The sequence below is a fragment of the Peromyscus leucopus genome, chromosome 1 (assembly GCF_004664715.2).
Source record: "Peromyscus leucopus breed LL Stock chromosome 1, UCI_PerLeu_2.1, whole genome shotgun sequence".
NCBI lineage: Eukaryota > Metazoa > Chordata > Mammalia > Rodentia > Cricetidae > Peromyscus > Peromyscus leucopus.
This window is the reverse complement of record NC_051063.1, coordinates 117536028-117549866: the sequence shown is the minus strand read 5'-3', so window position 1 is coordinate 117549866 and position 13839 is coordinate 117536028. Positions and strand designations below refer to the sequence as shown.

General features: G+C 39.0%; 1 protein-coding gene across 2 annotated transcripts in view; it reads right to left on the bottom strand.

Annotated features, from left to right (window-relative positions):
- Positions 1-13839, bottom strand: part of Folh1b (folate hydrolase 1B) — a 65587-nt gene that overhangs the window by 37344 nt on the left and 14404 nt on the right. For both annotated transcript variants that reach the window (XM_028856721.2, XM_028856720.2), the window contains exons 6-9: positions 13255-13441; positions 9178-9271; positions 2878-2976; positions 2374-2459 (exon numbers count right to left, since the gene is read on the bottom strand). In XM_028856721.2, the coding sequence (XP_028712554.1) occupies positions 2374-2459; positions 2878-2976; positions 9178-9271; positions 13255-13441 (466 nt within the window). The remainder of the gene's footprint in view (positions 1-2373; positions 2460-2877; positions 2977-9177; positions 9272-13254; positions 13442-13839) is intronic.

Here is a 13839-nt window from a genome sequence, read left to right as displayed (position 1 = left end):
TCTGAATCCTCTCCCAGATGGGTTTCAGCTGAGCAGGGTAGTCTCACCAACACCTCCAAGTTGTTGGGTTTCACAGGATCAGCAGCTGGGCCCTGGGTTGTCCTCAGACGGAGTGTTCAGATTTGTTCTGGTTCTGACCCACCGATATAGCTTCTTCCCCAGATGTTGGGGTTAGGGGCGTCCCTGTTCCAAGCTGCGTCTGCTTGTCTCCGTCCCTGGGCCTGTTTACTTTTGCAGTCCGCCGCCGGGCCTGTATGTCCCTGTCAGCTGCTGCTGGGTCTGTCTGCCTCTGGAGGCCGCCACCGGGCCTGAATGTCTCTGCAGGCTGCAGCCGGGACTGAATGTCCCTGTCGGCCTTTGCCGCCGGGCCTGTCTACCTCTGTGGACCACCGCTGGGCCTGAATGTCTCTGCCGGCTGCCGCCGGGCCTGAATGTCCCTGTCGGCTGCCGCCGCTGGGCCCGTCTACTTCAGCGGGCTGCTGCTGGGCCTGTCTACCTCCACAGGCCGCCGCCGCAGGCCTACCTGCGTCTGCTTGTCTCTGCCGCCGGGCCTGTCTACCTCTGTGGGCCGCCGCTGGGCCTGAATGTCTCTGCCGGCTGCTGCTGGGCCTGAATGTCCCTGTCGGCTGCCGCCGCTGGGCCCGTCTACCTCAGCGGGCTGCTGCTGGGCCCGTCTACCTCCACGGGCCGCCGCCGCAGGCCTACCTGCGTCTGCTTGTCTCTGCCGCCGGGCCTGTCTACCTCTGTGGGCCGCCGCTGGGCCTGAATGTCTCTGCCGGCTGCCGCCGGGCCTGGATGTCCCTGTCGGCGCTGCCGCCGGGTCCGTTTACCTCAGCAGGCCGCCGCTGGGCCCGTCTGCCTCTGTGGGCTGCCGCTGGGCCTGAATGTCTCTGCCGGCTGCCGCCAGGCCTGAATATCCCTGTTAGCTGCCGCCGCTGGGCCCGTCTACCTCAGCGGGCTGCTGCTGGGCCCGTCTACCTCCACGGGCCGCCGCCGCAGGCCTACCTGCGTCTGCTTGTCTCTGCTGCCGGGCCTGTCTACCTCTGTGGACCGCCGCTGGGCCTGAATGTCTCTGCCGACTGCCGCCGGGCCTGAATGTCTCTGCCGGCTGCCGCCGGGCCTGGATGTCCCTGTTGGCCGCTGCCGCCGGGTCCGTTTACCTCAGCAGGCCGCCGCTGGGCCCGTCTGCCTCTGTGGGCTGCCTCTGGGCCTGAATGTCTCTGCCGGCTGCCGCCGGGTCTGAATATCCCTGTCGGCTGCCGCCGCTGGGCCCGTCTACCTCAGCAGGCCGCCGCTGGGCCCGTCTGCCTCTGTGGGCTGCCGCTGGGCCTGAATGTCTCTGCCGGCTGCCGCCGGGCCTGAATATCCCTGTCGGCTGCTGCCGCTGGGCCCGTCTACCTCAGCGGGCTGCTGCTGGGCCCGTCTACCTCTGTGGGCTGCCGCTGGGCCTGAATCTCAACTAAATCTTTTTTAAAATTTTGTAATTAATTTAATTTTACATATCAGCCATGGATTCCCCTGTCCTCCCTCCTCTCCCCACCCCCAACCTCCCCCCAATCCACCCCCCATTCCCACCTCCTCCAAGGCAAGGACCTGTCCTTAGTGCATGAGAATCAACTAAATCTTAAGAAACCAAATCTAAAGTTTAAAGAATTTAAAGATATAATAAAATATGTATAATTCTTTAACTGAGTCTCACAATGTTTACAAACCACACTTAAGGCAGGCCCTATGCCTGGCAGGAATTGGCCAACAGAAAACTAACTCCTTGGTATTTTGTGATAGTTTTGTCTCATATTGCTTTGTTTGGACATTTTTTTAACTTTTTTGATGGTTTCCTTATATAAAATACTTTCTGATGATGTGGTTTTGTGGTGTGGTGTGTGTGTGTGTATGTGTGTGTGTGTGTGTGTGTGTGTGTGTGTGTATGTGTCTACCTGTGTATGTGTGCATGTACTGCTCATGCTTTTTCCTCGTTTCCTTTTTTTACTCTGCTTATTTTGTTTTGTTTGTTTTTTTGCTTGCCTGTTTGTTTTCTAAAGAGAGGAAGAAAGAAAGCATGGAGTTGTATGGATAAGAAGGTGTGGAGAACCTGGTAATAAATGAAAGAGGGAATATTAATTAGAGTATATTGTATAAATCATTTTACAACAAATAAATAGTTCAGCTTATCACTCTCATCTATCCCCAAACTTCCATGTTTCTTTTCTTGCAGCACGTATTATGATATACAATACTCAGAAAGTCTTACTCTGTGTTTGGGTGTGTTTCATTAGGGAAGCAACTTAAATTCTTAGTTCATTCTGCACCCAGAGTAGTAGTGATACATGACCTTTGATTCACCAATACTTGCCAAACAAATGCTCCATTTACCTGGTTCCACAGCTCCTTTGAGGGTGCCAATGACATTATAGATTCTTGTCACTTTACTGTAGGAGTGTATGTGAAGCTTGACTTTTCTAATTCAAAGACAAAGAACACATTCTTTGAGAATAATGGTTGCATATCTAATACCCACATATATATATATATATATACATATATTATAATTCACTTGATTTCACATATCAGCCATGGATTCCCCCATCCTCCCTCCTCCCATCCCCCATCCCTCCCCTTCAATCCACCCCCCATTCCCACCTCCTCCAAGGCAAGGTACCCACACTTCTTAACTCCATCATCATTATTTAAAAAGATTTCTAGTTGTACACAGGGGGAAAGTTACATTTGCTAATTTTAATGATAAAAAATCATTGTGCTTTTCAACTTCTAGTTTTACTTCTTGATGATACTAACTAGACTTTACATGTTTTTCATCCTCCTAAATGTCTCCTTTTAAAACCTTCTGTGTAGATTGGATTATAATATTAACTTAACTGTGTTGAAAAGTTTCCAGCAAAGCCAGGTCCTACATTGTAAGGCACTTTGAGCCCTCCCTTCCAGCTGCTGTCAGGGGGTGCTGGGCCACCCATGTGTCTGTTGGACATTAAAAAAAAATATTAGTTGGATATACTTTAATATAGCAAGTCAAAATACCAAGTAATCTATTGTCTCTAGCATCTTCTGCTAATAGTTTCTATGAATGAAAAACAGAGCAAAGTGCTTTGCATACAATAGCCATTAACCCTTTCTTCCACCCCTGTAAGGCAGTGTACACTATCAGTTCTACATTGCAGATGAGGAATGTGAGGACAAAAGTGAATTCATAGCAATGGCCAAAGTTAAGGTGGTAAGAGGTACAGTTGATATTCTAATTATTTACAAGAACCCAAAAATTGTGTTACTAATTATGCAATGGTAAACCATGTGTTTCTTGTGCTTTTTCTTTTTGTTTTATGTTTGTTTCTTTTCTATGTTTTATTCTTTTTTTTAAAAAAAAAAAAGGAGTGAAAGAAGGCATGGAATTGAATGGGTAGGGTGTTGGAGAGGACCTTGGAGGAGACTAGGGATGGAAAATCATGATCAGAATATACTGTTTGAAAATTTTTTTTTCAATAGGAAAAAATACAACTCTGGGAGATGGAGAGATATCTCATTGGTTAAGGGAACTTGTTCTTCTTGCAGAGAGCCTTAATTTTGTTCCCATCACCCACAAGTTGGCTCACAAGCATCTATAACTCCAGTTCCAAAGGATCTGATGCCTTCTTCTGACCTCTGTGAAAACCAGGCATGCAGATGGCACACATACATACACGCAAGTAAAACAACTGTATACATAAATTTAAAAAATTTTACAAATAAAATAAAAAATATCTCTGGGCATAATTTGGTAGCTGTATTGAGGAACTACCAACAGTTGTGAATGCATGCATGAGTCCCACACAACATCAAATCAGAGGGAATCACAGTGTGAAGTTGTGAGGAGGCCCAAGTGACCTATTCTTAGCTCCGGAACTATTGCAATTGATTGTTGCTGGGAGAGATAAAGTTGGTATTCTTTAGCAATGTGACTCCAGAGCAGCTATGTATGCTTTTACAATCTATGCACATACTGAGAGCCATAAATGAACTCTGGGCATTTAAATAATAAAAATAATAAAAGAGCACATGAAGTTTGGATGGGATAGTAGTGGTGGGATGGGGGAGGACCTGGAAGGGAGAGGATGGAGGAGGTGTTTCACCAAAACACAGTATTTGAATGAATGAAATTCTCAGTCAACAAAAAACAAAAATGATTAAGATTATCTCTTCCTAGAAAATATTACAAAGTGTAATCTGTTTTTAAAGCTTTATGAATGAGTAAATTTGCCCTCTCTTTTTTCCCTATCTCATCAGTTAGTTTGGCTAATAGACAGAATTCCAGAAAAAGTGCTATAAAATATATTTAATTTATTTTTCACTACAAAGCATATAGTGTGCTGGGGAGATCCTTGGTTGGTAAATATTTGCTGGATAAGCGTAAGAATGTGTATTTGGACCTTCAGAGATGCTATGAAAGCTAAGTGAAACGACATGTCAGTATCCTGAGTGATGTGGAATAGGGAGACAGGTGAGTACTGGGACATGATGGCCAGTCAGTCTTGTCAAATATTTGAATTTCAGGTTCAGGGAGAGAGCTTGACTCAAATCAAAAAAGGTGGAGATCCACAGAGGTAGACACATAACACTGAACATAAGTTCACGTACAGGAAAGCTTATCCACATACCCACAATATGTACACACAAGAATACATCACAGACACATAACACACAAGCAATTAAATAAAGAGAATACATGAGGTATGAAAAGATATATCTACATTTCTAGAAAGTACAATCCATATTCAAAACAACAGAGTATTCAAGATACAAAATACTATAGGATATAAGTTAAATTATACCCATATTTTATTGTGAATAGAATATTTTGCCAAGTATATGTTAATAGAGCTTTTGGAGAAGAAATGGGTAAAAAGAAACTTCATTATAAATAGCATGTACACATAGGTCTATGCACATACATATAGGCATGTATAGACATAGAAGAGAAACATAAGAAAGGTAGTGACTATACTCCTCACAGTCTCAGCCTGTACCATGGAGAACACACGAACTAGTAATTACACAGACAGCAAATCATTAGAACAAAACAGTTATATGAAAGTCTAACAATGATAAAAGAAACACAAGCATGAGAATAGAAGTTTTAGTCAACAAATGTTACTGATGAATATACTACTCTTGGACAATTAAAAACTTAAATATTAAAAGACAATGTTAATTCATTTTGAAAATATGTTAGGATTTGACAAATGTTAGATACTGGAGAAATACATATAAATAGTCCTAATTTTTAAAATCAGTATGATATAGCTCATTCATTCATCACATCATTTGCCAAGCATCATTTATTGTTTACTGTGATAAATGTGCTCTGTTCTACTCAATAAGACAAGTATATATATAAAATGATCTTTCTGCCTAAGTTTAAGTCTCTCAGAAGAAAAAAATACAACCAACAACAGTACAAAACAGAACACTATCAGCATTATATTACAGAAACCTCTGCTGCTATAAACCATGTACAAAGAAGTGGTTAATTTAGCCAATGGGATGAGGAACACATTTATAAATGAGGTTTTACTTTCTCATTTTTAAATAAATAACAAGAAAAGATGAAGGTAAATGGCAAAGTGTGAAGAGGAATCCAGGTAAGGAGCATAGAGCAAGAGTAAGGGATGATAGATGATGTGGCTGCTATATAGGAAAATTGTTGTATTTTGAGGGGGAAGCTTGCAAATGAGTTGATCTTTGCTTCTGGGAAGAAGCAGAGATGTGGTTTCCATAGTCTATCTACTAAATATTACTAATGTTGGGAATTTCAATAAAAGTCACTCTAAAGGGCAATCAGAAGAAAACAAACCATCTAGGTGTCTAACAACAAAGGGAATGATATGGTGAGTCTTCATTGTGGTCTGGTTTTGTTTTGAGTCTATATTTAGATTTACAGCCACTGATACTAAAACACCTGAAATGTCAAGCAGATTTTCCTGAACATTCTGCTCAACCCAGACCAACTTCATATTCTTCTCAAGTACAATGAGAATATTTTCTTAAGAAAGGCCACATATTAGGCTGTAACACAAGTCTGAATAAACATAAAAGGATGAAATCATACATTAATTTAACCCCAACAAAAATATTTTTGCAATAAACAATAGATGGAAACACTAGAAAAGTATATAGAAGAAAAGACATACTTGTGAACCTGCATATTTAAATAAGTGATCATACTTCCCCTGGGTGAAGGATGGCATGATATTTTCTTCAGTGGCGTAGCCACAGATAAGCTGTCTTAATATGACTAAATAACTAAAAATAAATTAATAACAAATAAGTGAAAAATAAATAACTTGGGCAAGTCACTCATATTCAACTCAGTGGAACACAAACAAAAAGAAGGCATGGTAGTAGGAGTGGAAATTGTTGAGACGTGGTTGAGCTGGGACTTGGAGGAAGCTGAATGAGGGAAAAGGAAATGACTAAAATTTATTATATAAATATAAAGAAAGTACAAAAAAATTGAAAATTTAAAGGATATATGAATATAATGAAGAACTATATACTAGTAAATTACACAACCTACATGAAATGAATCAATTCCTAGAAAATTGCACATTCCCAAAACTGGCTCAAGAGGAGAAAATATGATCAGACTATAAGTAAAGGGGGTAAATAGCCATAGACACCTTCCAGAAAGACAATTGGCCTTACTATTTCCTATGGCTTTGCTTTAAAGGCCAAACACCAGTTCTCAGGTATTCTTCCAAGAAATAGATAAAGGAGCATTGACAAATTTATCTTGTGTAGAAAATACCACCCTGACACTGTAATCATAAGAAAAGATGATTTTATAAAAGGCTCATAAAACTAGCAAAATTCAAAGAAAATAAAAAGTGAGAAAGTGAGCCAGGTACTTTTAGATATCACCATATAAGATATACTTTCATAAAGGCATGAAAATGTGTGTGTGTGTGTGTGTGTGTGTGTGTGTGTGTGTGTGTGTACGTGTGCTATTCATATATTGGTGAGGAATACTGTAATAAAAATCATTTACACATGTTAGTTCCTTTTTAATTTTATTTATTTATTTTATTTTTTATATTTTATTTTTTAATTATTCTTCTCATATATCACATACCAACTGAAGTTTCCCCTTACTGCTCTCCTACCAGACCCTAAACCCCCATTTCCCCTCTTCCTTAGATCCACCCTTCCATTTCCCTTCAGAAAAGAGCACACCTCCCAGGGATATCAACCAAACATGACACATCAAGTAACAGCAAGACAAGGCACCTCCCCTCATATTAAGGCTGGACAAGGCAACACAGTAGGAGAAAACGGGTCTCAAAAACAGGTAAAAGAGTCAGAGGCAGCCCCTGCTTCACTATTAGCAGTTTCTTATCAAAGTAAATCTGTTATGTTTATGTGACTCAAAACTGTACACCAGAGGAAGGAAGGGAATAGTGACAAGAAATTCATACACAGTTATTATAGCGTTTTCTTCTATAACAACAAAAACAAGAAACAACTTCAGTTATCCTTCAACTAGTGAATGGTTAAACAAGCTGCAGTATCATCATGTGTTTTAACAGCTCAGTAATAAAAAAGAAACCTCATGCACAAAACAGACTATTTAGATGCTAGATGCAATTTGAGATAAATAGCATTTATAATTTTTCAATAAAATAATTATCCTACCTCAGTTAGGACACAGCTAATATTTATCTTTTTATCCAGACTAAAGAATTAGTAGACATGACTAAATAAATCTTATATCTAATTCTATGAAATTCCATGTGTTCTCTTTCTAATACAAAGAAAATATGGGCTCATTTTAATAGGTTCTATAACTGGAATAATTTAATATAGTGTTTTGAAAAATTTGCTCTTTAACTTAACATATCACAAATATATTGCATGTTATTAAATATTCTTGCCCACTATTATTCTGTATTTTATTGCTTTGTACAGTAACATAACCAATGACATGCTTGAAGGGGCTGAAGTTTTTCCTCCTTTGAATTCTTCCACTATCACAAGTAATCTTGTAATCATATTCATCTTTAATATAAATGTTTAGACTTCATTTGTCAACACATTTATCTAAATGCAGAGTCCATGGTGCTTGTAAATGTATGACATACTTAATCTTTACCCAAGTGGCACAGTTAACAGTAGAAACCTAAATGATCTGCTACTAGATAGGACACATCTCCAATTTCTAGATAAAGGGATCCTCACTTGTGAAACTGGTGACCTTACACTAAGTCATGAAATGCTTTCCCACAGATGTGATAATGAAACAATTAAAACTGCTTTGAAGTCATGCACAATGGAGTACCCTTGTAGTTCCAGGATGTGGAAACCTGAGCCAGAATTACTGACAAGATGCTTTTACTCTATCAACTTTACTTTCAGAGAAATTCTTTTCTCTTTCTTCCACAGGGAAATGAACCATGAAGGGCAAACAGATAGAAGAGAGTGGTATAGGAACAGAGAAAAGCTCAAGCATGAAGTCATAAATGGAACAGAAAAACAGATTAAAAATGGAACATTATCAGCTCTTGCATTATTATTCAAAGAGGTAGAAATTTTAAAAATAAGAATGAAAAGATTGATAAATAAGAGATACATCGAGAAAAGGGTAGGGAGAGAGCAGAATAGGAAGCTAGAGAAGGTTGGGAAAATGTCCATAAACTCAATGCCATTCTGACATAAGGTAAAGGAAAAAGGGAAGGAAAAAAAGGAAAGAAGATGGAATGTCAGTATGACATTTAATTGAGCAAGGCTATCAAGTAGTCATCAATCAACAGCCTTGCCTCTAATGAGTAATGTGTTTCCCAGAAAAGCCTATCTTATCATCCTTGACACAATTGGCCACTGCCTGCCTGAGAACAGTGTCACAAACAGGGAGATGGGCCTCCCAATATCATGGTTCCAGGAATTATCCACGATTCACCCTTCAGCTGGAAATCCAGAATGATAATTTTCATGGCTCTCACATATTGGATAGCCAAACACAAAATAAATTCCAGAATCAGAACCAGAATTATTTAAAATTGTAAAATCATTGCAGATTGCATCCATCACTGAGGATAGATTTCCAAAATTTGAAGATTAAAGTTAAACATTTGAAAATTCTCTAGAATGAAATACCAAAACAGGCATCTTTTATTTTTTTTCTAGCAAACTTACTCTAGGAGTTTCTGTGCATCGTCATATCCAATTGGATGGACAGGAATACTTGGAAGTCCAACAGCCTCTGTCAACTCACGCCTGTAAGCATATTCTGAGAAAAAGAGCATATTTGTCACTAAAAACAGCCTTTTTCAAATGGATTTCTGCAAATGAGATAAAACACATTCTCTCATATATTCTAGAAGTGGTAAAATTCCAGGTGTCAAAAAACATGGAGAAACTGAAATTCACATACCTGTTGATGAGAGTATGAAGTCACCTAATGACCTAGAATAACTCTTCTAAAAATGCCAAACAGAAAAGTGCTTTATTGAGCACCTCCACTGCTAGTTATTGATCCAAGAAGAGAGGTGAGAGAGGGAATATGCAAAGGGACAGCTCAACTTAAGGGCCATTTGAGGGGCCATGTGGAAACACAACACAGTAGAAGATTCTTAAAATATATATGCAATGAAAGAAATCTAAATGGAATCACCTAATTATGGTGGAGACAAAGCTCCAACTAGACATCTTTCATCATCAGTGTTTGAAATGGGTTACACATAATTGAGTTGATAGCCAAATGGTCCCATGGGAACCTCCAAACATCCTAGGCTATTGTTCTGGTTATTAGTTGCCCTCCACAAATTAATGATAAGGCCCTATTGCTGAAAACAACATCTACAGAACTCAGTGAACATGGAGAAGTTGAGTTGGGGACTATAGAGCCTTCACACTTACAGATTAGTGTTCATAGTACAGAAAGGTACTTTATGGTGGTATTTTATTTGTACTGAAATGTGATTTTAATTGTATATTAGTAAATAAAGTTGCCCGGGGGTCAGAGCTATTAGAGCCATAAAAAGAGTGTGGCGGTGGTGGCGCACACCTTTAATCCCAGCTCTTGGTAGGCAGAGCTAGGTAAGTCTCTGTGTGTTCAGGGATACAGCCAGCATTGGAGACACACACCTTTAAGACCTGGAGGACTGTACTTACAGGCAGTGATGAGGCAGTCACGTGTTTGGGTTTACAACCAATGAGAAGGCAGAACAGAAAGACTATGTAAAGACAAACACACAGGAAGTAGGTCTCTTTCAGAGAGGTGGGATCACCGCAGGAGGAAGGGTAAGGTTTTAGCTCTGAGCTCTGACCTCATTTCTTTCTCTTTTACATTGGTTCTGTGTTTCTTATTTAATAAGACAGTTGGTTACATCTACAGTACTTTATATGGAGAAAGGTAAACACTGACCCAACTACACAAACCATTCAATCTAAAGTAATGAATGACCTGCTGCAAAATATGCTAGTGAAATAGAGGCAAAAAGCTTGTGGGAGAAACAAACCAATACCCGATCAGATTTAAAGTCTACTCGATAAATTGGGACCCATCCCTGACACTGCCCCTATGGACAAGAATCTAAAATTGAATATACCAGGAAACTGGAACAAAACCAAATACTACTTTTCTGCTACAGGAAAGTAGCAATAAAATGACTCCTAATGACATTTTGCTATACTCATAGATCAGTGCCTTGCTCAGACAACATCAGAGAAGGTTCCTTCTATAGCAGATGGGAACAAAAACAATGACCCACAATGGGAAAGTATACAGAGATTGAGAGAACTTAGAACATTCAATCCTAAAATGGATGTCTACAACACATCACATCCCTTCCTTCGGGGATCAGAAAATCCTCTGGAAGCAGAGGCAGAAAAGATTTAAGAGCAGAGGTGATGAAGAACATCAAGAAAACAAGGCATTCAAAACAGAAGGTGATCCATATATAAACTCACAGAGATTGTGGCAGTATACATATGGCCTTCACAAGTCTGTGACAGATGAGGTCTTAGGGCTGAAAGGAGAAGTGGGCAAAAGCTCCCACCTCTAAACTAGATGTTATCTCCAATTGATAACCAAACACAATGAAAAATTAGTTTTCTCCAAGGGAATTTCACTGGGAATACAAAGCACTCTCAAGGATAGGCTTTATGCCTAGTAGTAAATGGCCAACAGAAAACATACTCAGTGGCATCTCTGTATGTTCTTGGTCTCATAATCTTTTTTCAGTAGATTTTTTTTTTACCCTACCAGCCTGTTGCATGTATTTTATTGCTTCCAGTTTTTTGTCTTTTATGAAATTCCTGTGTGGCTAATGTTTGTGTCTCTGCATCTATATGTGTTTCTTGTTATTTTTCCTTGGCTCTTTTTCTTCTGTTTTGTCCTATTCAGATTTATTTGTTTTTATTTCATATTATTTTGTTCTGTTACTATTTGGATACCTATTTGGTTCCTAATGAGAGATTGAAAGCTTATGTGTTCAGATGGTAGGGGAGGTGGTGAAGATCTCAGAGGAATTGGAAGAGATGAAAGAATATCAGAATATATTGTATGAAAACATATATTTTCAAAGAAAGAAAAATTCAAATGTAAAATTTAAAAAACATAAAATAGATAATGCACACAAAGTGACAAATGTTATCTCTAGGGATTACATGCCTTCCCTCTAAAATTCAGTCATTTTAAATGTTCAAACCATGGACAGAAATTCCAGTTAATTTAAATTTTATTTTTACAATTTTAGCTTAATAGAAAGAACATGAGTTGGAAGAGGGTTTTTTTTTGTTTTTTTTTTTTTTTGTTGTTGTTGTTGTTGTTTTGTTTTTTTTAAATGTGGAAATGGAAAGTTAAGAGTAAATAAAAGTCATCCAGGACAGATTTGTGGGTTTTCATTCCATTTACATGATCAATGCACTGTTTAATATTTGAGCTTGTTTTATTTTTCATAATCTTTGAAAATTTCATACATGTATACAATTTATCTTAATCATATTCATCCCTGCTCCCTCCAACTCCCCATAAACTTCCACACACTTTGTTCTCCCTATTTCATGTATTTTATTAAAATCCCACTGAGCCCAGTTAATACTTTTCATATGTAAATGGTGTGGGGTCACAGACTGGGGCATGGGGAGCCTAACAATGGCCATGCACCACCAACATGACTACTTTATGGTAGAGTAATATAAAGTGGTTTTAAAGAATGGAAACAGCTATGGCCGTGCTCTGTGTTTTAAGGGAGGCTTTCAAACCCTCTAAACACATAAGCCTTAGATAAATATGGGATTTGATGAATCAGAGATGAATAATAATTATGTGTCATAGGTACGTTAACAAACTCCTTTTTCCTAAATTATGAGAATTTGCTATGTCCCAAACTATACAAACTAAATGAACACAAATTTTGAAGACATCATGTGATAGTTGAATGCATCCCAAACAATTTATCTGTTTAATTAATGTGTGACCAAGAAGCATTTCAGCAAAGGAGAAGAATGTGGACTCTGAGGCCACACTGGGACTTTGAACTCCAGTACCCTGGTTAGTGATGTGATGAACGTGGGCAGACTGAGTGCATCGTTTCATTTTCCTCCCAGCAAGAGATCATAATACCCTGTTGCCTGTAAGGTTGATAAGGCATGCAGAAGCTGCCATTTAGAAAATACGACTTAGTAATTATCATTTATCTTGGCAAAGCAGCAAAAGCTATTGTATCCTTAGTGTATTATCTAACCACTTTAGACATATTTGCTCTTCTGCTCATTACTAGAAAAGTAAAAACTGTACTCATGAGAATTATAAGTTTTGTGTGAATTTCCTTAACAAGAAAAGACAACCTGGCCAAAGCTCATGGGGGAAAAAAAAACACCAAGAAAAAAAAAAAAAAAAGAATAGAACAGACATGAATATACTTATATTCCTTTTTAACCCATGTTCACTTTGCTGAAGAATTATTTCAAATTCAATCTTGTTTTATTCTATCTCCACCCCATGTAAGTGTGATGCATTATATTATACATGAACCATATTACATTTTAATATCTGAAACAGTCTGAATTCCATACTTATCAGGTCCAAGCCTTCAAATATGGTGTGAGGAACATGATCCAAAGATTTTCAGAATTTGAAACTTTTTTATTTCTATGATTCAAAAAGTATGAGAAAAATATACCTTTAGTCATTTTGCCAAAGAAGTCCTCTACAAAAATCATTTGAAATGGTCAGTTTCTTATGATGTTTGGGGTCTGATCACTCACCATTGGCTGGGTAACCTGGTGTGAGGGGGTCACCTGCACCATTAAGATTTAAGACATTCCCACGCTGGACACCACCTCCAGGGAGGTTCCAGCCATCTGGAAAAGACTTCACCCCAGGAACAAAGTAGTCAGCAGGATCTGAGTACAGAATGACTCCTTTCGCACCTGCCAGTTGAGCATTTTTAACCTAGAAGACATGGTGTTTCTTTTCTCAGTTTAGATTAATTTGCTCCAGACTTAGTTATGGCAGATGCCAAGATCACATTAAATAAATAACTAAGCTCTATCTTCTATTTTAAAGATCAGGTCTCACTGAGTTTTCAAGGCTGAACTTGAATTTACTCTGTAGCCCAGGAAGACTTTGAACTTGTAATTCTCCTGCCTCAGCCTTTCAAGGGGTTACAGCTATGTGACACTAGTCCTGGATACTACTTCAAAATCTCAAAGGTGATGGATTTGCAGAGCTCCAGACCTGGACCATTCTCATGACTGAGAATAAGGATTTGCTGCTCCCTCTAGTTTTCTAGAAGCATAATAAGCAAGTAGAATTCCCAAGCCAAATTACTATTAAATCTATGTCAAGAG